We start from the raw sequence: 25,106 nt of genomic DNA on the forward strand, positions 1-25,106 counted from the left end.
ATGTGGTCTGTGGACGACACAAAGGCATCACTAACTTCAGAAAAAGTATGCAAATGATTTTGGTGAAGTTAGTTGCTTCGGAGAAGATCTGAATGGTTGTGTGAGCTGTAGTTTCTGCCTGAGCAATTTGAAAGCTACTTCTGACAGTTTCCAGTCATATTTGAAACCGAAAGAAAAACAAAGCAAAACATTGTTAATTGCTTAATAGCTACATTAAATCGCATCAATGCCATCAGACGCACTGACAAGGCACCACAAGACAAAGTGCAATGACTGACACCACAAGACAAAGTGCAATGACCACAAAAAGAAAAAGTATCTGCATATCAGAACATGGAAGAGGATTTAAAAGCAGAAAAAAGTGCTGTAGCCAAAGCCTAACGTCTGAGCTAAAGCCTAACATCTGAGCTGAGGTGGTTAACCATTTCAAAGTTGTTGTAACCTGAGAGTAACTAATGTCAACGTTTGATCCTCTGCCCTGCACTGCTCCCCCTACAGGACATCTAGAGATGGTGCACTTTCTTCTGCAGGCCGGAGCCGACCAGGAGCACAAGACAGACGAAATGCACACAGCTCTCATGGAGGCATGCATGGTGAGATGACACACACACACACACACACACACACACACACACACACACACACACACACACACACACACACACACACACACACACACACACACACACACACACACACACACACACACACACACACACACACACACACACACACACTTGTTTTCCTATTTTGTGAGGACCCCACATCGATTTCCATTATTCTGTAACAGAGTCCGGACCTAAGTCATTCCTAACCATAGCCTGTCAATGAAGCAATGTTAATAGCTGTGAGGAAGATCATTACTTCTTTTCTTGAGATGTCTTTTTTCCTAGTTCTCCTGTTGTTGTGTTTTTTATTATGGAATTTCAAGGCATACACACACACACCCACCCCATGGGGAATACGACTCTGAGTGGCTGTTTTGCCTGGATAAATGGGTGTTACTCTGTCTGGCCTTAATGGGATAATAATTTATAGAATAAATATTTTACGAGCCAGGGGTGAAACACCACCAGCCAAGTGGTCTGAACAGACTTAATCAGGATGTTTTTTTATGGATGTTTGACAAATGGTTTGTAGTACAGAACCTGTTTTCCTCATCTTTTCCTTCTCATCCCGTTTTTTACCTCCATCTCCTCTCCTCTACTGCTCTCCTCTGAGTCACTCCTCTTTCCTCCTTCTTTCCTCTTTATTTCTCTCCTCTGGCCTCCTCTCCTCGTCTCCTTTCGTCTCTTTTCTCCATCTCTCTCTCTCCCTCCCTCCCTCTCTCCTCTTCCCTCACCCCTGTTCAGGACGGTCACGTGGAGGTGGCTCGGCTGCTACTGGACAGTGGTGCCCAGGTGAACATGCCTGCGGACTCGTTCGAGTCTCCCTTGACGCTGGCGGCGTGTGGCGGCCACGTGGAGCTGGCGCACCTGCTGATCGAGCGCGGTGCCAACCTGGAGGAGGTCAACGACGAGGGATACACCCCGCTCATGGAGGCCGCCCGCGAGGGACACGAGGACATGGTGACCCTGCTACTCTCACAAGGTGAGGACATAGCTGACCGGTTTTTCCCCTATTTTAAGACCCCATGGTCTTGCCTCCCGACCATGACATATTGGTTAACCACTTAGTGCTCAGTTGAATTCTACAACAATGGAATTCTATGGAATATCAAACCCGCTGGCGACTTTTGACAGTTAACTGGTTTTAAATAAACAATGCACAGAAACAGGGTGAAAGTCAGTAGCTTCTTCGGCAGATGTTGACATCTGTATATTTGAATCACAAGTAAATATTCCATAAGAGGGGTTGTTCCACACACCCATAACCAGAGAACATGTCATAGCAGACTGGTTCATGTCAAGCTTCGGTGATGGTTTGCTAAATTAAATTCAGCAAATGTTTGACCCAGTATTTAAATGCAACTAAAACTGCATTATTATTAAGAATAAAGAAGGACCGAGATGGATGGGGACACCAATGCACTTTGTTGACCCTAAAGTTTGAAATGAAAGAAGTGTATTTTAAGAAATTAAAGAAATAAGAAGAATTTTCGATGTTATTGGCTTCAGTGAATGACGATTGCATTCTTCTCTCTCCTCTTTTCTTCAGGAGCCAACATCAATGCCCAGACGGAGGAGACGCAGGAGACGGCGCTGACGCTGGCTTGCTGCGGGGGCTTCCTGGAGGTGGCCGACTTCCTGATCAAGGCCGGCGCCGACATCGAGCTGGGCTGCTCCACGCCACTCATGGAGGCCGCGCAGGAGGGACACCTGGAGCTCGTCAAATACCTTCTGGCAGCAGGTAACCACTGGGCTCTGGTCTTTTCATCCGAAGGCTCATTAAAGCATTCATTGTCTACCAATCTTGAACATGGATCTCTAATGCTCAAGCTACCCCAGAGACTTACCAGTACTGTATCATGGGAAATGTTGGTCCAGCAGTGTCAGTCTTACATATTGTGTTGCACAGTTGTATTTTCCAATCCTTATAACACTTGTCTCTATTGCTCAAGCTACCTGAAAATGGTCTCTTGAGATAAAGAGTCTGTACTCTGGTTTCAGGAGATGTACAAGTATAACATAAATAAGAAAACCTCTAGCATTTTAGGAGGAACCTTCATCATAAATCTGAATACTTTCAAAATATATAAATGTAATGATGAACTTGACTCCATTCAACACAGCACTATTTCGCGAACAGCAGGGTTTCTGTCCCTACTTTGACTGAGTGAGTAAGCTCGATGGATGGACTTGTTTTTATTACAGGAAGTCAGAGCAATCAACAAACCGGTTGCGGGTGCTTGCACAAACACACCACCACAAACACAGTCAAATGAAGAGTAGATCTATATTTATTGGAACATTCTGTCTGTGTAACTTACTTGCAAGTTTGGGTTATTTTCAGCCATAGAGCTGTGTTTGCCAATGGCTGGAATTGTCCCTTACGTCTGATTTACATGGGCGCTACCAAAGCGGTAGAAGCGTGGCGTTCCATTGTTTTCCGTTGGGACGCGGCAGCGAGGCGAGAGGTGGTGACTTAGGGAAGCGATGGTGGCGGGCGGTGGGCGAGCGAGGCTATAAAGTTGAGCTTGGCTGAAAAATGTAGCGGCACCGCAAAGCGTTAACCAATGGGAGAGCTTTCAAAAACCATCAACGCCGTGACGTCACGTGCGTCACCAGCAGTACTGGGATATTTAAAAATGGAGGCTGTTTTTATTTCTGTGGTGTCAAGTCTACCTATTGTTTTTCACAGATGGTTGTTGGGTTAAGGTGACCAATATATTCGCTCCTTTTCCATCATTTTTATTTGTACATACAGTGTTTGTGATTGAAGAGAGACGGTTGTTTGACCACAGCATTTGCTAAGCTAAGCTAATTTGACTGGGAAATGATGCTACGTCACCACGCAAGGCGAGCGAGCAGGTTGAGAGCGTGTGGAAAATACGTCCATGTATCACAGCCGTGAGATTAGGCTTTTCATGCTTACATCAGGGTGTAACAGTATTCGGCTGAAATGGTACATGGTACAGCACATGGTTCTATATTTTGGCACTCTCCTGTAGATCTGTAGGTTCTGGAGATAAAATATTTTGTGTTTGTATGTGTACGTCCAGGTGCAGACGTCCACGCCACCACGGCGACGGGAGACACGGCGCTCACGTACGCTTGTGAGAATGGACACACAGATGTCGCTGACGTGTTGCTGCAGACCGGAGCAGACCTGGTGGGTGTCTCTCTTTTCCCCTCTGACTCCCTCTGACTTTCTCTCTTCCTCTCTCTTGCTCCTTCTGTCTCTCTCTCCATCAATCTCTCTCTCTCTCTCTCTCTCTCTCTCTCTCTCTCTCTCTCTCTCTCTCTCTCTCTCTCTCTCTCTCTCTCCCACCCCACCCCTTCTCCCTCTTCCCCTTTCTCTTTCACTCTCCCTACTTCTCTCCCTCTTGTATCCACTTGCTGTCAGGGCTATAAATTAACCTTTTTTAATCACCAGCCAAAATGGCTAGTAGATTCTAATCTTACTAGCCAAACACACACTCACTAATGGGTCAAAGTGGCCAGTAAGTTGGTCTTTTCTACCAGCCAAACTGATATTTCACCAGCATTTGGCCAGTTGGCAGGTGTTAATTTAGAGCCCCGCTTGCTACTATCCTACAGTGAACGTCATGTCTCTTCCATGCCTACCTACAGACTGCTTGAACAAATAAGTCAGGACTGATGGTTTTCAGCCACACTACGTGATCCAGGATTTGGCTTGGTTTGATGTTTGCACACTCATACTGTCTAGTGTTGGAATGGTGGGGTGGGTGCTGGACAATAAGGGTGTGACATCCATCCGCCCCTTTGCTACACCTGGCTTCAAACCTGAGCCTCTGACCATGATACCAACACCAAGGAATTCCCTTGCGTTATTGATTTACTGGAGGTGCATGTAGTTTCCCCATTAATGATCACTAACGCCAATCTTTTTTGTTTTTCCGTCCTGCCAGGAGCACGAGTCAGAGGGCGGCAGGACTCCACTGATGAAGGCCGCCAGAGCAGGCCACCTGTGCACCGTCCAGTTCCTCATCAGCAGAGGTCAGTCTCATCAGCCAGTCTCTACTCTGTACGCTCCGTAGCCTCCTGACCTACTGAGCTTAGCTTAGCCTGCTTGGCTTTTCACCTTATAGGATTGAAGTGTGTGTCTGTGTGTGTCTGTGTGTGTCTGTGTGTGTCTGTGTGTGTCTGTGTGTGTCTGTGTGTGTGTGTCTGTGTGTCTGTGTGTGTGTGTGTGTGTGTGTGTGTGTGTGTGTGTGTGTGTGTGTGTGTGTGTGTGTGTGTGTGTGTGTGTGGGTGGGTGACAACACCACACAAGAAGATGTGTCCACAATAGTTGTAACTTCTGTCCGAAACGCTACGATACTGCACTTTTGCTGTGTCATACATGTGAATTTTACTGATTTAATCAAGAATTTTCCACATGAAAATGCATATAAAACGCTGTCACCAAATCAAATACATGCAGTAAACAAATGTGTTTAATATATTTTCCTGCTGTTATGGCCTTAACCTCAATCCTCAATCTCTTGTGTGTGTGTGTGTGCGTGCAGGTGCGGATGTGAACAGGGCGACGGCTAACAATGACCACACAGTGGTGTCACTGGCGTGCGCTGGAGGACACCTGGCCGTGGTGGAGCTGCTGCTGGCACACGGGGCCGACCCCACACACAGACTCAAGGTGACATGGAGGAGCTCTCTGGAGCTGTGCCTCTCTCTTGCTATCTATTTGGGGCTGTGCCTCTCTTGCCATCTCTCTTTGTCTGTCTGTCTCTTTCTCTCTCGAATACTCTGTTTTGTTCTCTCTCTCGCTCCCTCTTCCTCTGGATCTCCCACTCGCTTTCCCTCTCCTCTCTGTAGCTGTGTCTCTCTTGCTGTCTGTCTGTCTGTCTGCCTGTCTGTCTCATTGCAACCATCCCTCCCTCCTTCTTTCTGTCTTCCTCTCTCCGTGTCCATATCTCCCCCTCTCAATACCCTGAAATCAAATCTTGCTTTATTGGCCTCAATGCAGTGTTTGCGTAAGCAAAGCAAGAGACACATAACGCATCAAGAATAATATTATTACATTGATGAATGACAGTAACACAGTTGAACCTTTGAACATAGACCCTCCGTAGAATGTACAGCAAGGGATCAATGCAGAACAAATACACTGAAGCCGCCTCTAAAAAAAGTGTCTTCCCCTTTATCTTAATTCACAGACTGAAGATATCACTAGCTCGTTGTGTTTTTTTCCCTCCAACTCCTATCTGCCTTTTGTTTTTCTGTCCATGTCTATCTCTCCTCTCAACCCGTTCCACAGACAGAACGGTCCCCTCTTGATTTCTGTGTCTTTGTCTTTCCTATCTATCCGTCATCTGACCAGCAATGACTTATCACCAATAACAGCTTGTCAATGTAGACATGTTGTGCCGTGTGCCTTGTTTGTGTGCGTGCGTGTATGCATGCATTATCTCATGATGTCGTTTTTTTCTGTTGTCTTGTGGTTGTTGCGTGTAGGATGGCTCTACGATGCTGATTGAGTCGGCTAAAGGTGGCCACACCAACGTGGTGTCCTACCTGCTGGACTACCCCAACAACGTGCCCGCTGTGGAGATCTCGCACATCACCTCCCCCTCACACGATGCCTCCCAGGTGAGGAGCACGGGGGTGCCAGGATGCTCCTCAAAACATCTTTGGGGTTCAGAAAAAAAATGAATAAGAAGAAAAAATACACCTAGTGACGACACTAGTGGAAAATGGAGACACCTAGTGACTGTTCTGTGTAACATGGAGACCCCTTGTGGGTGGATTCCAATATGCAGCCTTCCGTCCTCCCTTGCTGGCTTGCCTGCTTGTGACCTCATAATGCTTTCACAGATGACAAAAAATTAATTCAATATCTCGCAAAAGCACAATTCTAATGTAATTTCGTCATTTGCAATTGGAATGGTGAATGAAGAACTGTCCCCCAAAAATTGTTGTGGCTAGGCTGACAGTGGGGAAACCTTATTGTTTTCTCCACGGAGGCAGGGCGTCAGCAAAATGCGAGGCCACAAGCACAAGTGGAGGACGAAAGTCTGCATATTGGAATGTACCCTGTTACTGTTCTATGTAACAAAAGTGTAATGGAGAATGTGCCAGTGAAAGTTTTGGCAGCAACATTCATGAAGTATTTAATCAGGACATATATTAGCACAATTTGTGAAATCTCAGATTATTCATGCCTATCATGATCTGTCCGAAGGAGTTTGCTGAGGGCTTGAAAAATAGTTTCTTAGCCACTTGAAGGCGTCACGAACAAATGAACACCAAAATGAAATAAACAAATGAATTCATGAAATTGAATAAATGCAATACAAATGAGAAATGTAGGTGAATGAAAAATATCCAAGGCAAAATATCCAATGTAGCTAGTTCATAGTGGAACTGTTAAAAATTGCCAACATGTTTCGGCCGACAATGGCCTTCTTCAGGGCTGTAAAAAGAAAATGTAGGTGCCCTGAACCTGATGTTGGATCACCAGAGATCTGTGCCCATGTGTTTATCCCCCTTCCTTCCTTCTCAGGCTCCCAGAGTCCCATTCCAGGCGCTGGCCATGGTGGTGCCTCCTCAGGAACCAGACAGAGTTCCATCCAGCTCCTCACCCGTTTCCAGCAAAGGTGTGCACAACGTCAGCTTTGCCACTTTTACCCAGAACTCAACACTTTTAGCCTACTCACTATGTAATTCAAGTGTTGTTCACTTGATGTATTTCTCTCATTCGTTTTATAACTTGTGATAATACATCTTTGACTTAGGAGGGTTTTTTTTGCATCTGTTTTGTATCACACTTTTCATGGTACTCAAGAGTAGACGCATGATGAATTCAGTAAAATGTAAATTTGAACTGAATTTGTAACAATGAAGTGGACGGGCATAGTGAGTGTGATGCAAACTTATGTTCTTCATGTATGCGTTTTTGGCCATCCCCAGGCATGTCTAAGCAGCGGCTAGCCCAGCTCCAGAACTCACCTGGTGTGGCTGGCTGTGCCGCTGCGGCCGCCGGTGGTGTCGTCTGTGGGGGTAATGGTGGCGTTGGCGTTGGTGGTGGCCTGGACGCGGAGCTGCTGCAGCCCTTCCACCCGTACCAGCAGCCGCTGGAGTGCATCGTGGAGGAGACGGAGGGCAAGCTGAACGAGCTGGGCCAGCGCATCAGTGCCATCGAGCGTGCCCAGCTGCAGTCGCTGGAGCTCATCCAGGGCGAGCCGCTCACCAAAGACAAGATCGAGGAGTTGAAGAAGAGCCGCGAGGAGCAGGTGTGTATGGCAGAGACCATTGATGAGGACGAGATGATTCAGAAGGAGCCTTTTTTCTGGGGGGCAACCGCTATTCAGACATACCGCTATTACGACATACCGCTATTCTGACACCTGACATGCCATAGGGTAACTGCATGCACTCTCCCTAAACCGAAAACCTTAGCAACTTAGCACAAACCACAGAAATGGCAGATGTCGGTGGAAAACATGACTGTATTCAGACAATAGACATCAATGTCTGAATAGCGGCCAATATGATGCAAAGTTCTAAACTGCATGTCTGTGAGCTGCCCTTTAGGAGACTTGTGGAGGTTCAGAATGAAAGGAATTCAATGTGGAAACGTTTTAAATAATCACTAATTGATCCCATTCTGTTGCACTGGTGGTTTTTTAGCATTTTATATTGGTTTGCATTAGGGATGCAAATGATTAATCGATTAATTGACTTTAATCGATCAATGCATTGATCGATTAAAAAACATAAATCGCAATTAATCGACGACAATTCAACTGACAAGAGACCCAGGTGAAATGGGCATGGGAAGAGTGTGTGTGAAGAGGGGTGTGAATAGTGGGAATATTTAAATCACCGTTGGATTTAAGAATTGAAATAGAATGAATTTAAATGTGGTATTTTATCTCAATTTTTAATTAAAATAATGTAATTTTTTTCCCGAGAAACATTGAGATTTTGGGGGGAAAACGCCGCTTATCAATTAATCGTAAGTCAATCGATAAGGCTATCAACTAATGATTAATGAATTAATCGATAATTTGCATCCCTAGTTTGCATATTGAAAATCCTCAGTGTGGCTCCCTCTCCTGTCGTACCTTGCCATCTCAAGTCGTACTTGTTTCCTCCGGCCTTGTGACCCAAGCAAGGCTTGATGTCATCAATGACATTTCTATCGACCTTAGTAAACATACATATAACGTTTATACGTATATTGACATTTCTATGTCATTTTTGACCTTAGTTAGACATACATACAGCATTTATATGTACACTGACATTTCTGACTGACATTTCTAACTTACCATAACATTTCTATGTTCATTGTCATTTTCGTCATTTTCGACCGACAGCTGCAGAAGAAGAAGAAGATCCTGAAGGAGCTGCAGAAGGTGGAGCGCCAGCTGCAGCTCAAGACGCAGCAGCAGTTCACCAAAGAGTACATGGAGGCCAAGGGCCCCCGCGGCGCCCTCGAGCCGGGACCAGGGGCAGGGGTGGAGAGCAGCACAGCGCCCGGCGCCCCCCTGCCCCTGCCCGGCCAGCAGCCGCCGCCCCAGCCGGGCCCAAACAACTACACCGCCGCCGGCGGCGTCATGGATGCAGAGCTCCTACAGCAGCAGGCTCTGGCGGGAGACTACCGCGCCCTCATGCCACCCTTCGACGTGGACGATGACGCCGACGACGACGTGGAGGTGGCCGACCTCGGGGAGGACGACGAGGGGGTGGAGGATCCGGAGTACGCCAAGCTGCCGCAGGTGGACACCATCCTGTACCGCGACGCCTCCCAGCCCCCGCCTCCTCCACCTCCGCCTCCGCCTCCCCCTCCGCCCCCACAGGCCGCGTCAGATCTCCAGGCGCCGCCGTCCCCTCTGCCGCCGTCGTCCCTCTCCCCACTGCCCTCTCCCGCGCCGGGCTTCGTGCCCATCCAGCCATCCTTGGCCGCCGCGCAGCAGCAGTCCACCGACTTCACGGGCAGTGGCGGCGGTTGCATGGGCGTGGTCGGTGTCGGGGGCATGGTGGAGTACCCGTGCGTGGAGGAGGGAAGCCCCGAGCTGCAGAGGGCCATGCTGGGGCAGCAGCTGCAGCAGCTGGGGCCGGGCGGGCTCATGGCACAGGGCCCCGACGGCCTCATGGTGGCCACGCCCGCGCAGACGCTCACCGACACGCTGGACGACATCATGGCGGGTGGGTACCCATGTCACCACCCCCTAACACCACTCTACAGGCCCTGCAGAAAGCTCTTCTTACATCACGGGGTGTTTAGGCTTTATGAGGTGGAATTAAGCTTATTGGTGTGCAGTTGCCATGGAGTTTTTGATTTAAAAGAAAAAAAACAGTACATGGTACATTGACGATATGAAACCAATAAAGAATATTATCTCGAAATGCTCTAGGTCAAAGCAATATACATGTTTTTGATAGTAGTGATAATGAGGTGATATTGTTTTTAAACCTGCTTTCCGGTTTAAACCTGAGTACCGGTACTTGTGTAGTTGATCCAATAAAGATCTGTCAGTGTTGAATGTAATGTGTTCATGTGTGTGTTGCGTGCTGTGCCTCTAATGTGTTTCCCTGTGTTGCAGCAGTGGGCAGCAGAGTTCCCATGATCCCTCCCACCTCCCCCACGCCTCCGGCCCCCGGACAGCTACCCGGCACAGCGGGCTCACCCTCCATGCTGCCCCTCTACCCCTCCGTCGACATTGACGCCTATGTACGTTTTCGCACGCACGCACACACACACACACACACACACACCAAACAGAATGATCTGTAGTACCCCTTTTTCTGATTGTGTAAACATTTTTGACTATGTCAGAAGTTTTTGACCAGTGTGTTGGCTTGGTTTGGTTTGGTACAAAGGACTTTTGACTGGGTTGTGATTCATGCTGTGTGTCTTGTGTGTTTTTGTGGTCTAGACGGAGAGCAATCATGACACGGCGCTGACGCTGGCGTGCGCTGGGGGGCACGAGGAGCTGGTGTCGGTGCTCATCACACACGGAGCCAACATCGAGCACCGCGACAAGAAGGGTACGCACGGCCTACTGACGCCTATTCAAGACCTGTGTGTGTGTGTGCGTGCGTGCGTGCGTGCGTGCGTGCGTGCGTGCGTGCACGCGTACGCGTACGTACGTCTTCCTGTGTGTGCGTGTATGTGTGTCCCTGTGCTTGCTTGCGTGGCTGTGCGTCTGTGTGTGTTCTGTTGTGGTCACATTTCATATCAAGGTGTTTTTTAGTAAAGAAACCATGCACCCAACGGTTACCAAAATACCAACCCAGCTGGAATATAATTTTGTACAGTACACACTGACAAATATGTGCCCACTGAGCAAGCACCCCAGTGATCGGTCTTCACTTGCTCTTCGGAAAGATATTTGAGTGTGATTCAGTGTGAGTCAGTGGGAATTAATTTGTGCCCTGGCGCCAGCATAATCTCCATCCATGTTCGTCGCACCTTGTATCTGGCTACATGCGCCCAATAACATGTGCCTCCCTCTTTTCGGCAGGTGTGATCAGAATATCCGATCTGATTATTTACACTATAGACACATTCACATATATCCGATTTACATCCACAGTTGGAAACAGCCTGATTAGAGTCACTTCAAGTGATTGGCGTGGTCTCTAGCCCCCTTAGTCTGTGTTTACTGTAGAGGTGGTTTAATGACTAATGATTAAGATAAACAAGGGGAGAGACATAAGGGGTACGTTTTTGGGACAGAAAAAGAAAAACGAAAGCAATAACACACTGAGACATTACAATACTTAACAATGGCTGTTCAGTAGCTTTCCACTTGGATTTTTTGTGTGTATCGTGTATAAAAGGATTCGGACTAACAGCCGAGGCAGTCGAGTTGTGTTTGTGTGCGTGTGTGTGTGTTCCCATGTCTATTTCTCTATCTTCTTGTGTTGCTTCTGTGTGCATATTCGTGTTCCTGTGCCTTTACAAAGGTGAGTAAATGTCAAAATTCTTCAAATAAATTGTACTTTAATGACCAAAAATGCACTTGGGACATTCAGTGCACTTTCTATTTAAAAGAAAGAAAATGGGGAGAAGTATTTCAATTTTATGAAATTTCACAGAAAGTGAAGGAATGTAATGTAAAATACTAGCAGTGTTGACATTTGTCTTTCGGAACTCAAAATTTGTTGTACAAAGTTACCGTTAAACTATTCTCAAAGTTGGGCTCAGAGTTGGGTATATGCACGTCACCACAGCATTCGATTGGCAGTGTTCGATATTTTAGACTTTCCTCCTGTTGTTTCTCCTCTCCACTTGTCGCTTTAGTAGACCTACCAAATATGAACAGTGTTTGCATGCTGTAAACATTAATCTCTCTGCCGCGGTAGGTGTTATTTGAGTGCTTTTTCATATAGGCTTGCAGACATATTGATAAGAGCCCTACACACATTTCAAACACCAAATGCACCTCACTCATTGCATGGAACACAAACAACAGTCTTGCTACCGAACCATTTAAATCTTGCCTGTGCCATAGTTGCTGAACAATCTGTGTGATAAATGCATTTTGAAGATTGTCAAACTCGTGTCTGCTCTCGGGTCAAAGACGTCCACAAAGGAATTGTCATTCAGTGTAACGGATACCTTCTGCTGACTGTAACTGTAAAAAACATGACTCTTTTTATTTATTTATTTTTCCAGTGAATTCATGAAAGCCTCGGCTGTCATCCATTCACTTGAAACAATTTTAAAATCTTGTTTTTTTACAGTTACAATCAGCAGAAGGTATCCGTTACACTGAATGACAATTCCTTTTTGGACGTCTTTGACCCTCTCGCTAAAAGGTTTTTTGTTGAGATCGGTTGAGTAACAGTGCATTTGCGATGCAGTGACATAAGAAAAAGCTCATGTCGGGAAACGTGTGTAATGTGTATGACGCGCGTGGTAAAAAAAGTTTGGCTAACAGAATTCATCTCGAGTTGTGAGTTCTGGCATTCTGAGAACAACAGTCAGGTTTAGGTCAACTCAAAAGATATTTTGTGGGTACTTTCATGTCCCTGCCGCACAGATTATCTTCTTAAAGGAGCAGCCGCCCTTTTTGAAGATTTTTTAAGATTCTCTCTCTCCAAAATGTCTATTTCTGGAAATTCAAAATGGCGGACCATGGAGAAGATCCCCCTTTTAATGTATGAAAAGTGCAATTTTTCCAGTCAAAATGAATACTTAGAATTTGATGGTGGTTGTAAGTATTCATGAAAAAGATAACATCAGTGAATGGGTAGCATGAATTCTGGAAATAAACAACTAAAAATCTTGCACAGTGTACCTTTTAAAGTACAATTCATTTGAAGAATTTTGACATTTACTCAGCATTGCAAAGGCACTGCTATTATTTTGAGCGCAACTGTGTGTGTGTGATGGTACTGGTATTACTAACGTGTTCTCCTCCTCCAGGCTTCACTCCTCTGATCCTGGCGGCCACAGCCGGGCATGTTGGAGTGGTGGAGATCCTGCTGGACAAGGGAGGAGACATCGAGGCCCAGTCCGAGAGAACCAAAGACACACCCCTCTCCCTGGCCTGCTCCGGGGGACGACAGGAGGTGCGCGCTCTTCTCATACACACACACACACACACACACACACACACACACACACACACACACACACACACACACACACACACACACACACACACACACACACACACACATACGCTTTTGCCATTTTTCGTCATGTTGATCAACTTGAGAGGAGAATCCACACATTTTCTACGTCACTTGAGGTGTTGTGGAGACATGGACGCAGTCTACTCTCAACTATGTCTCTTTGCTCTTTGATTTTTTTTCTCATCAAATGCATAAGATCATATATAACACAAAATTGAAGTGATTAAATAAATGTATTCCTGTGGTATGCAGTCACATTGTAATGTGTAATTCTTCTGTGGGGATATGCTTATGAAGTATTTCATATATGACTGTACCTGTGTTGTCAGGTGGTTGAGCTGCTGCTGCTGCGTGGGGCCAATAAGGAGCACCGTAACGTGTCGGACTACACCCCCCTCAGCCTGGCCGCCTCTGGGGGATACGTCAACATCATCAAGATCCTGCTCAACGCCGGAGCAGAGATCAACTCCAGGTACTCCCTCTCAGCCTCCTTCAGCCCTCTCTGTCCCTTCACTTAAAACATAGAATTGCAACCGTTAGCCATTCAAACATTTAAAGAAACATAGTACTGTATATTAATCCTACTCTTCATATACTGGATATCTATTTGGGCTGTATTGAATAACACTTTTATGTTCAGTGATGATTGTATGGAACATTTAAACACAAAGACATGTAAATATTGTTGTAACCCAGTGGTTCCCAACCTTTTTTTGGCCCAAAACCCCGTTCTGACGCCCCAAATTTCTGGGGACCCCGTACACATATTTTCTCCACAACCGGAAAAAAAACACATCTGAGCTAACCTGTTGGCCATTAAACCTATTGCTATTTCTGAAAATCTAAGATTTGTTTCACACCTAGACGTTTCAGGTGACCCCATTTAAATTCCAGGCGGCCCCACATGGGGTCCTGACCCCACTGTTGAAAAACATTGTAACCTAAAAATATGCATGATGTCCCCTTTAAAGGGTAACGTTTAGGTTAAATTTATAACTAAATATATACTGGATGTTGTCAGGAGAGGTGTTTTGAAACATATATGTGAAATTCACAGTCTATAACAAAGCCAAACTGCAATATTTTTATGAAAATGTATCATTTTACAGCTACTTCTGAAGTATTCGGCTCCTCACTGGCAGAGCCTCTATGACGTAGATAGAGGGAGTCCAACTAAAGTTCTGGCTCAGCTCTCGCTTGTGGATGTAGGCTTACCAACCATTTTGGTTCTAGTAGAGAGACTGGGAAAAGTGGACAGTTATATTGTATGTGGGCTATTGAAAATGGTCTATTACTGTGTTTGTGCATTGTGTATTAAAAAAGACAGATCAGCGGGTCTATCGGTTTATCTAGAATATGAAACTGTTCTGGGTATCCGCGCTGTCTGTGGCCATGCGTAATTTGCGATTATAAACAGGGGGGCGATATCTAGGCCTATCTCTCCTTTGCTTTCACATGAGAGATGCATTTCATAGGCAAATCTAAAATAGTCTCAAAGTAGACCATTACATAGGCTACTTAGAAATAGCGACTACTTTAATATTTTTTCCCAAAAACGGCATTTGCCGTGGAGTAACGACATGCCTGCCGCCTAAATGGACTTGCGCCCTCTGTCCATGGTGCTGAAACCGCGGCACTACTCTGAAGCGAGTTACAGTTTCACGAGGGGGTTGGTTTACAGGCTACAAAAAGACCAAACTATATAATAGGCTATGGTTGAAGGCCCTACCCTTTGCCGACAATGATGAGAAATAATATGGTCACTCACTGTGCAAAACTGTGCACGGTGCAAAACAATACTCATAGCACCCGAGAAAAATGCCATGTTGTAAAAATGGCATATAGCCTATATTCAATTTCAGTTCACTGCTCAGTAGGCCTATTACATGAAACTTCAATAAAGCTCATCCACATGCATGTCACAAAACAATAAACCAGGCGGCGGGACTTTCGATTATATTCCCTCCAAAAATGTCCGCATGTCACAAAAAACAGTTATTTGCATTGTCCGTAATTATACCAAACTAAAAAAGTAATCAAGAAAGTAGCCTAATCACTAAAGAAGAAATCAAGTCTTCAGATGCTATAATCCTCGTTACAAAACTGAAACAAAAATGCCAGCACAAATATTACCTATAGCCTACCTATGTTTGCACTGCGAGCTGTCCACGTGTGTGGTGCTAGGGGCGAAATGTGCACTGGCAGCACTCGTCGTTGAGTTTGGGAGATGTGGATGCATGTCTCCCGCTGCCCGTCAACGTCTAAAGACAATGTCTCGTGATAGTGGTGGGAAATGCAATGTCATCTCATAATCATCTCATATGCGATGTAGGCTATAATCTCGAAGCGTGCATACGATTTCATCTTGGCCAGTCAGAGATGGCACCAGTTTTTTAAAATGGCTGCACCCTGTGCGCCGGGAAGGCTGTTTTCTTAAAACTAATAAAGAAACCTGCTTCATCATTGGCGGGTATGCAGTGACTTAACTGTTTGCGCAAGAGCCTCCAGTATAAGCACCTGTTCGGCGTGATCTAGCACAGTCGCAACAGTTGCAACCTCGCGCATGCAACTCCATTAAAACGTGGACTTCGGTATGAGGTCTATTCTGAGCAATATGAACCAATCGAGTCGGCTTTGCTATTAAGCAAAATACTTCACTTATGTCTACTTTACTAAGAGGTATTTTGTGTAGGCCTAATATTTGGAGACATCACCTTTCCCTTTCTGCAAAGCGCTTTCGGGAAGCACGTCTCTCTCTCTCTCTCTCTCTCTCTCTCTCTCTCTCTCTCTCTCTCTCTCTCTCTCTCTCTCTCTCTCTCTCTCTCTCATACACATGCCAACTCGTCCAACTCTTCGCAAGACGACGGCTATGTTTAATGTCACATGGCTTGTCTTGTTGGATAGGCTACCAGGCAAACTTGCAAGCACCTTAAGTTTCGATTGTGCCGCTTGGAGAGGAGGCATTTAAATGTTACAATTTAGGCTATTAAAGTAGGCATCGCCTACACACGTTCCGAATTTTTTTGAACTTTAACACGTTGTGCAAAATGAGTAGGCCTAATTTAAAGCGCACCGGTTACTAAACGAGGCCGGCTACTAAACGGGGCCGGTGTCTATTTTTCCGATTTTTCACAACACCCGGTTACAAAACGAGGCCGGCTACTATTAGGAGCCCGGTTACAAATCGAGGAAATACGGTAGCCTAATAACGGTCTGGCACACCCTCATGGCGCTGCTGCAGCGCATTGACATGGAGGAAACCTACAACAAATATTATTATTTTAAATAATAAAATGGTTCAGACGGTAGGCCTATCTGGTGGATACTGCCACTGTTTAAGGCCATTTAACTTGTTGAAATTTAGCCTATAGGTCTGGAAAGGTGTTACAATATTATAATCTGGCCTATTCTCTGCGGTGCTTAGTATGTCTGTAGAACGCGGCGACTCCCTCTATCTACGTCGGATTCTAAATGTTTGTTTAAAAGAAGCCGCCGTTATTTTTGACAAAGTTTTCTGAAAATGTTGTTTATGCAATAATTCGGTATTTTGACATATATCACATCTAAATTTATGTATTGAGGTTCTTAAAATGAGATTTAGTGGTGTTTAACCTGCAAGTTACACTTTAAGAGTGTACCGTCACACCAGTGTGATGGGAATGTTCGGGCAGTGAAAGTTCTATAGAATTCTGGGCATCATTCAATACAATATGGAATTTTAGAATCTTGCATTGTTATAGAACACATTCTTTTTATAGAATGTTCAAAAACCCACCCTCTTAAAGGTTAAAGCCGGTTTGGTGAGCATACAATTTCGTGTGCTTGTGCCTCTTGCTGGACAGACGGCAAGCTGGATATCTCCTTGATGCAGTTAGAAATTTTCATATTGAAAGTCATAGTAAAAACGTGTCTTGGTGCAGAATGGGCAACAAGCTGGGCATGTCCCCATTCAGCAGTTAAAGATTTTAAAATCGAAACTTACCAAAGTAATAATGTCCCCGTGTAGGAGGGGCAGCAAGCTGAGCATCGCTCCCTTGAGATGCAGTTAGAGATTTTCACATTGAATGTCATCATTGTAAAAACGGCAAGCTGGGCATGTCCTCATGTAGCGGTTAGAGATTTCAAAATCGAAAGTTACCGAAGTAATAATGTCCCCGTGCAGGACGGGCAGCCTGCTGGGCATCTCTCCCTTGATACAGTTTCTCTCTTGATGCATTTTCTCTTCTTGAATTGTTTGTCTGTGCAGGACGGGCAGTAAGCTGGGCATCTCTCCGCTGATGTTGGCGGCGATGAACGGCCACGTGCCGGCGGTGAAGCTGCTGCTGGACATGGGCTCCGACATCAACGCGCAGATCGAGACCAACCGCAACACGGCGCTCACGCTGGCCTGCTTCCAGGGCCGCGCCGAGGTCGTCAGCCTGCTGCTCGACCGCCGCGCCAACGTGGAGCACCGCGCCAAGGTCTGACTCTTCATCCGATTTTTGTTTTTTAGACATGCGATGTTAATTTCACTAAACCGGTTCCCTCCACCGGTCACCAAACTGCTGCTGCTGTTGTGTGTCAGCCTTCCCTTTACTTCACTTCACTACTGACCCCTCTGTCTTAACAATCAAGGCTGGCCTTAATCAGGAGCTGACATCCCAGGGTCAGAAAGTTAAAACCCTGCCAAATATTTTCTCCAGCCAATTCGATGTACTAACTGTTCCGAAGTACCACACACCTTCAGCCAGGTTGACAAGCTAATTAGTCTAGTAGTGACCTGTGTTGGGAGCACATTGGCCTCGTTTGCACGAGACATTAAATTCAGAATTAACTAAATTTAATGCTGAATAAAACTTAATTCTGCTTTGAAAACATGTAAACGCTTGCCAATTTGGAATTAAAAGAATCTGCAATGCAAGCGCAATTGAACGATTTAATTCTAAATTATTAATTCAGAATTAAAAACATCATGCAAACGTCCAGTTTGTTTGTCCTTACTCCTCTGGCGTGCCTGCCTTATCAACCAAGGTCTGCCTTTACTTCCCCCTGTATGCCTTCTTCAGTACTGCTCCTCTCTTTGTTGTCGTCTGTGAGACTTTATAGCGCATGTTCACTTCACTACTCATTCCCCTCATCCTCTGTCTGTCTTGAGTCCCTTAACAACCAAGGTCAGCGTCTCCACACCCACATATTCCCTTCACTACTGTTCCTCCTCTTGTTGTTGTCTGTCGGCCCTTCCGAGTACACTTCACTCTTCTTCTTCTCCCCATCCCCTGCCTGTCTTGGCTCACTTAACAGCCGAGGTCAGCCTGTTCCACATATATTCCCTTCACTGCTGTTCCTCTCCTTGTTGTTGTCATTTTCTGCAACCTTCCACAACATGTTCACCTCACTCCTGCTCTTCGTGCCCCCCATCTCGACTTCAGTGTGTCTTGACTCCCTTAACAGTAAGGGTCAACCTTAGCCACCAACACTCTGTGTTGGGGTTGCCCTTGGAAGAGAATTGTTTGCAAAAAGCTTTTTGGGAAGAGCAAGGGATGCTGAGACATCTCCGCTCTTGTATAAAGAGCAATATGGCAATGTGTTTGTCCCAGTCTTCCCCTCCGAATGTTCACCTCACAGCTCCTGTCTGACCGCCTTCACTGCCTTGTTACATGCCTTTAGCATAGGTGTTAGTTTCGGCCCAGCTTACAAGCCCTGCCATGTTTTTCTCTTAACACAGGTCAAACATCGGACAACATGCCGATAAAACCTCAATGCCTCTCGCTTTCTGTTTTCTTGCTTACATGCACAGACTCTGTGCTTTTGGCCATTATCAGATCTTATTTTTGTCATCCATGCACTGTAAACAATTCTTGGAAGGCAGGCTTATTTTCCTAGTTTCAAGTAAAAACTATCTAGTCAAACTTAAAGGTGCCCTATTATGCTATTTAGAATAACTTTCATTGTTAATATTTTGCTTTACTGTGGTTAGTGGAGTTAATTTTGAATGATCACTTGTTTTCATGTCCATTATTTTTTATCATTGTGTACATGCACCCTACGCCGCCTGTTTGAAACGCGTGGAAGTGCAGAATGTTAGACCCTTCAACATTCTGAAATCTCGACGCAGCATGGAGCGTTTCATCAAGCATTCTATTACTAATATTACGTCAGCAGCACAGCTGTTTTTGACCTGGAATCCAACCCTGTAGCCTAGCCTATGTCTAAAGTTGACAGCCAAATAGTTCACCCAATGTCCACAATTAATCTGAAAAGGACGCATCATAAGTCCCACGTTGTTATTTGTGCGCCTTGCTGTGTCATTTGCTGAAACCCAGTCCCTATCCAATGCGAGTCTTCCGTGCATGGGCTTCAGTTTGATTTCAAAATCGCTTGGGACAATTAGGCTGCCATTAATCTGAGAAAGGGTTGAAAGTGCTGGGTACAGGCTATTGCTTCCGATTTGAGGTTTCATGAAATAATACGCATATTGCATATGATGCGTAATAACGCGATTGTGACCATATTTTTTTTTTAAAAACTAATAGCCATCTGCGCTGTCTTGTTTATTTCTGATATCCTGCGCTGAAGAATCTTTATCTTAAACATTATTAACGCAACAGTAGGGGCCTGATTGGTTAACCCGCTGTCTAGCCTTGCATACTGTAGCCCTAAAGTTGAAGTTATCAGCCAAGTTTACTGCTCGCAAACAGACAAGTGTCGCGCTGGTCTAGGTGGGAGAAGTCTAGATCTGCTGTTGACAGGTGGAAATTTGAAGACACAAAGAATGTTCTGGGATTGAAATCAGATCACATTCCCTTGTTAATGACAAGTTAACCTTCACAAAATAGGCTATCCAATAAGCTAATCATCTGCAATTGCTGTACACAGTTCAAAGGATAGGCCTATTTATTCATTTTCTTCGCTCCCGCGGCAGCCCCCATCTGGCTGTCAAAGACGCAGTCCGAAATTGAAAGAGTGCGCCCAGTAAGACAAGGGCACGACTTGTCGGACTCAAACCTATCAATTCAACGTCTGTCAGTGATATCGTGACACCCTATTTGTGATATGAACTCCGTGTTCAAATTCGTCCTGTGGTCTATTTGCAAGCCAGACTGAATAGGCTACTGAGCGCACGCGTTGTTGGCTTTTAAAAATGAGTTCCTGTTTGCTCGTTGTCTGTAGGCCTAATGCACAATGGTGATAGGCTATGCTTCATAAAAATACATTTCAAGGTATTTTCAGGTGCATGGTTTCATTTTAGTAACTGCATTTCTATTTAGTCCCCGGCAGAAATGATGCGCACTGGATTGGAAGCGCAATGGGCAGTCCTCGATGGATTGGTTTCATGGGTCTTATAATAACGCCTAGGCCTAGTCTCGGTTTCGTGTTTTTTTTGTTCGCATTTATCGACAGGACAGGATTTTTTTAATATAACAATAGGCCCTATCCGTTTCAGTTTCAGTTTCATTATTTTTGGCATGCCGCCCGACGACTCGACCAGTTTTAAACGACGTCAAGCCAATATCCACGTTGCTCTTGCAGATATGATGAACAAAACTGCGTTGCATTTTAATTACTGAATTGTAGCCTACGCATAGCCTATACTAACTGGCTAATCCTTGCCAACATTGCTGATGCAAACGGCTGCTGGTCATGTCGTGATACCTATTTGGATAACATCAGCGCACGTCTTCTAATTAATGTTATGCTTCAAGCGGCAATACAAGTGTAGGGTTTTCACATCTTACCAAACAAAAGTTAGTCTTGCCAACAGCATATGCAAAACGGCCCTGAAGCGAATAGAGAGAGAAAGGAGAGATTCGAGTCTTTCACCCACTTGGAAGTGTTTTGGATTCTCAGTGCGCAACTGCGTTAACGCGTTCTGCCTGTTTTCGACCTTCCTCATTCAACTGTTTCTGGCCCGTTAGCCATAGGCCTACCAACCGGTATTTTATCAATGTAAAATGCAGCTTTAATATCACAATGAAACAAAAAAGATATAACTTGGGCCACAGATGAGTGTAGCCTCCAGTCTAGACCGATGCTGTAGCCTATTGACTGAGCCGATTTATGAATTGAAAAAAAAAAAACATGCGTAATGGAATAAACTTGTGGATGGCGAAATCCTACACTATCCTTGTAGGCTACACTATTCTTGTACACTATTTTGTACACTGAGTGGTGTATTCACAAATAGGATACATCTCATCACAATACTGTCAAATTCAGATAGGCCTAGGCTATGTGGCTGCGATGAACAAATGCGCATTAGGTCTACTGTCTCTGCAATTAATAAATGGTCTGTGACATCGTCAACACTCCATCCCATAAGCAGCAATGTTAGGTACAGCATGACGTAGACCCGTACCGGAAACAAAAGCTATAGAATGTTGAAAACCCAACCACGCGTTCTCTGACAGTTGAGAAATAGCGTTCCTGCGGCAGAGAAATTCTCCCCCAAGAGGCCAATTTGTGAAATGCAGCTTTCACCAAGCTTTTACATACAACAGATGCTGTGTAACCCAATAAATGGGTAGTAGACATGAAAAAGCATAATAGGACCCCTTTAATTTAAGTAAAAAAATCGCCTAATAACTTTTTTACTTAAATTAAGACTGACTAGATGTAAAGATTGACTTAACTCAAAACTACAAAAAATGTTCAGTTTTTGGTGTTGAACTGCCTCTCAGTATGAAATGTACTATACAAAAACATGTCTTGACTGGCTTGATCTCACCACGGATCTTGTGTCTTGTTTGCAGACGGGTCTGACTCCGCTGATGGAGGCTGCGTCGGGCGGCTATGCAGAGGTGGGCCGCGTGCTGCTGGACAAGGGTGCGGACGTCAACGCCCCTCCTGTCCCCTCCTCTCGTGACACGGCACTCACCATCGCCGCCGACAAGGGCCACTACAAGTTCTGCGAGCTCCTCATCATCAGGTGCGACCACTTATACTAGGGCTGCCGTGGTGTAATGCCGTGTACAGACCAAGAGCGAACGGAGCGAATGAAGCGACGGAAGTCATTATTTCTCTATGGAGGGCATGCGACCTGCGCTACCAAAGCGAATTCGCCAGGAGCGAAGCTTCTTGCGCTACCAGAGCGAATTTTGACGATTAAACTAAATCTAATCGCAGGCGAATTCGCTCTGACGCTGTTCGGCGAAAACCAATCGGAACGTTCATATCTCCGAATGTCCCAGGCTGTCAAGCCAGAGCCGTTATGTGATTAGCTGAATCAAACATGTCAATGCTGCGTCTTGAGCGAATACAGCGAATTCAAGGCGAAACTTCTTCTGCTACCCACGCTACCAGGCAGCACAGTTTGCTCTTGGTCTGGACACGGCATAATGGTGAGGGAGGTGGGCTTAAGACCACAGGGGTTGCAGGTTCGAATCTCACCCTTACCTCTCCCTATACCTCCACCCATGGCTGAAGTGCCCTTGAACGAAGCGCTTAATCCCACATTGCTCCAACGACTAACCAATTCCCTGTAAATAACTGCAAGTCACTTTGGATAAAAGCGTCAGCTAAGTGTAATTTAATGTAATAATCACATTTGGAGATAGAATGATCGAATGGACACTGTGCGTTTTCATCATCAACTGAACTTGGGTGCACAATAAACACCCATCTGACCAAATTTAGTTTGTGATAGAGGACCACAGTGTTGTGTGTATGCTACTGTGCATGCAGTAGTAATTTGACTTTCCCCTGTGTTCAATCCCACTGAAAACAACCTAACCTACTTCTATTCCTCTCACAGAGGGGCCCACATCGACGTGCGTAACAAGAAGGGCAACACCCCTCTGTGGCTCGCGGCCAATGGCGGCCATTTTGATGTTGTCCAGCTGCTGGAGCAGTCAGGAGCTGACGTGGACTCCGCAGACAACCGCAAAATCACCCCCCTCATGGCCGCCTTCCGCAAGGTACGACACGAGCGACGCGGTGGTGTCTGATTACATTTGGCCAACTGCTGACAACCGCTTTGATGACAGCCAAGAGAAGTGATGCGCTTTGCATGATAGAATCATGACAAGGCACAAATGGCACAAGGCACATCATCCACACTTACAAATCAGCATGTCATTGTGGTCCTAACTTGTTTGTTTTCCCCCTCAGGGCCATGTCAAAGTTGTGCAATACCTGGTGAAGGAGGTGAACCAGTTTCCTTCAGACATAGAGTGCATGAGATACATCGCCACCATTGCGGATAAGGTACGTTGGCGACCACATGGTATTTGAAGGCATTCTGAGGTCAACATTATTTGTTTAAATCTTTCTATGTGAGTGGGGTTTGAATGAGGTAACAAGCATGGTCCATTTTTATAATCCCTGTGATTAACCTGGTCTGTGTGATGTTTCTGCAGGAGTTGCTGAAGAAATGCCACCAGTGCATGGAGACCATAGTGAAAGCCAAGGACCAACAGGCTGCCGAGGCCAACAAGAATGCCTGCATCCTCCTCAAGGAGCTGGACCTGGAGAAGGTAGGCACATCGCTAGCAGCCATTTTTTTTGTTTGTCCCTCACAAGATAAAGAAGTGTGCATTTTTGGCAGAAAGCTGCCATATCAGTGCAATATTTCATGAATGTCATAATGGTGAGTCTGTGATGAGTTGGTTTTTTTATGATGTTTGAAGCATAGTATGGTTTCATTCAACAAATGCTTCTGCTGAAGTGAGAAGCAATAATGTTATGGGCATGGATAACTCAAGTTTAAAAAAAAGGATATGTCATTATTTCAAATTCTCTAACTATAAATGTTTTGACGTGCAGTCCCGTGAGGAGAGCAAGAAGCAAGCGCTGGCTGCGAAGCGAGAGAAGCGCAAGGAGAAACGCAAGAAGAAGAAAGAGGAGCAGAAGAGGAAGGCGGAGGAGGAGGAGGAGGCTAAGGTCAAACAAGTCTTTGATGAGAAGGACCAGAAGGAGGACTCCGCAGATGGTCAGTGGTGACCTCTCACCTCAACGATTCATGTTTGGTCTTTGATTAATTACACTACAGAACACCTTCCCAGAAACTCTGTGTTGATTTTTCTGACAGTTTCTGCAACATTGTTGGATGTCATCTGATTAATTCGTATTAGTAATTAGTAACACATTTGTAATTACAGGATAGTCTTGACTACTCTTTGCACAGCAATGGTTTTCATGAAGGTTGTTCTTTCCCTATTGTGTGTGTGCAGAAGCCGAGGTGCCCATTGAGCCTCCCAGCGCCACCACGACCACCACCATCGGAATCTCTGCCACCTCGCCCACCTTCACCTCCGCCTTCGGCAAGAAGCGCGCCAGCCTCACCACGCTGCCCTCCGCCGGCCGCAAGAGCAAGAAGAACAAGCTGAAGGAGACGGTGTGCCCGACCGGCACACAGCCCATCATCCTACAGGACCCCCAGGTCAGTCGGAGCTCATAAACTCATCTCTTATTTCACGCTAGTGCATTCCTCATCTTGGTTCAATGCATTTTGTTGTTGCTACTTGTAAGTTAGGGGCCAAAACACTTTTTTCCACATAGTCCATGGTTTTTTTTTTAGCCTTTATTGAGGAACTGAGTGGAGAGACACTGGGAAGAATCAGGAAATGACATCAGATTGGAATTGAAACCGGATCCCTAGTATAATGGTACAGCGTTTTAGCCCATGAGGCACGGTACCACCTAGAATGTGTCATTTCACCCTTCTGCTTTCCGCATGTTGGCCCAACGCATTTTGTGAGGCAACGGCGTGAGGCATTTGTGAGGCAGTGGCGTTTGAAGAATGACTAGTCGCGCAAGAGCAAAATACTATATTCCACTGGGTACAAAATTCTGTTGCTAAAGGATAGAATGCAAAGCTGTGCCGCGACCAAAAACGTGCCTAACCCTGATTTAGAGTAGTAGAGTAGAGTAAAAAAACATGTTGTTTGGAGGTTAGTCATTAACGGCGACAGA

The 25,106-nt window shown here is 45.5% G+C and overlaps 1 protein-coding gene across 7 annotated transcripts in view; it reads left to right on the plus strand.

The window, feature by feature from the left end:
• Nucleotides 1-25,106, plus strand: part of ankhd1 (ankyrin repeat and KH domain containing 1) — a 60,110-nt gene that overhangs the window by 24,705 nt on the left and 10,299 nt on the right. For 6 of the 7 annotated variants that reach the window (XM_063203787.1, XM_063203790.1, XM_063203791.1 and 3 more), the window contains 21 exons: nucleotides 499-593; nucleotides 1,353-1,590; nucleotides 2,158-2,349; nucleotides 3,662-3,771; nucleotides 4,532-4,619; nucleotides 5,132-5,259; nucleotides 6,078-6,212; nucleotides 7,126-7,219; nucleotides 7,533-7,855; nucleotides 8,945-9,776; nucleotides 10,175-10,302; nucleotides 10,508-10,619; nucleotides 13,006-13,151; nucleotides 13,547-13,689; nucleotides 17,464-17,677; nucleotides 21,947-22,122; nucleotides 22,948-23,110; nucleotides 23,304-23,399; nucleotides 23,552-23,668; nucleotides 23,958-24,123; nucleotides 24,365-24,573. In XM_063203787.1, the coding sequence (XP_063059857.1) occupies nucleotides 499-593; nucleotides 1,353-1,590; nucleotides 2,158-2,349; nucleotides 3,662-3,771; nucleotides 4,532-4,619; nucleotides 5,132-5,259; nucleotides 6,078-6,212; nucleotides 7,126-7,219; nucleotides 7,533-7,855; nucleotides 8,945-9,776; nucleotides 10,175-10,302; nucleotides 10,508-10,619; nucleotides 13,006-13,151; nucleotides 13,547-13,689; nucleotides 17,464-17,677; nucleotides 21,947-22,122; nucleotides 22,948-23,110; nucleotides 23,304-23,399; nucleotides 23,552-23,668; nucleotides 23,958-24,123; nucleotides 24,365-24,573 (3,905 nt within the window). The remainder of the gene's footprint in view (nucleotides 1-498; nucleotides 594-1,352; nucleotides 1,591-2,157; nucleotides 2,350-3,661; nucleotides 3,772-4,531; nucleotides 4,620-5,131; nucleotides 5,260-6,077; nucleotides 6,213-7,125; nucleotides 7,220-7,532; nucleotides 7,856-8,944; nucleotides 9,777-10,174; nucleotides 10,303-10,507; nucleotides 10,620-13,005; nucleotides 13,152-13,546; nucleotides 13,690-17,463; nucleotides 17,678-21,946; nucleotides 22,123-22,947; nucleotides 23,111-23,303; nucleotides 23,400-23,551; nucleotides 23,669-23,957; nucleotides 24,124-24,364; nucleotides 24,574-25,106) is intronic. The other variant, XM_063203788.1, reaches the window with a different exon arrangement.

The sequence above is a fragment of the Engraulis encrasicolus genome, chromosome 7 (assembly GCF_034702125.1).
Source record: "Engraulis encrasicolus isolate BLACKSEA-1 chromosome 7, IST_EnEncr_1.0, whole genome shotgun sequence".
In the NCBI taxonomy this organism is placed as follows: Eukaryota; Metazoa; Chordata; class Actinopteri; order Clupeiformes; family Engraulidae; genus Engraulis; species Engraulis encrasicolus.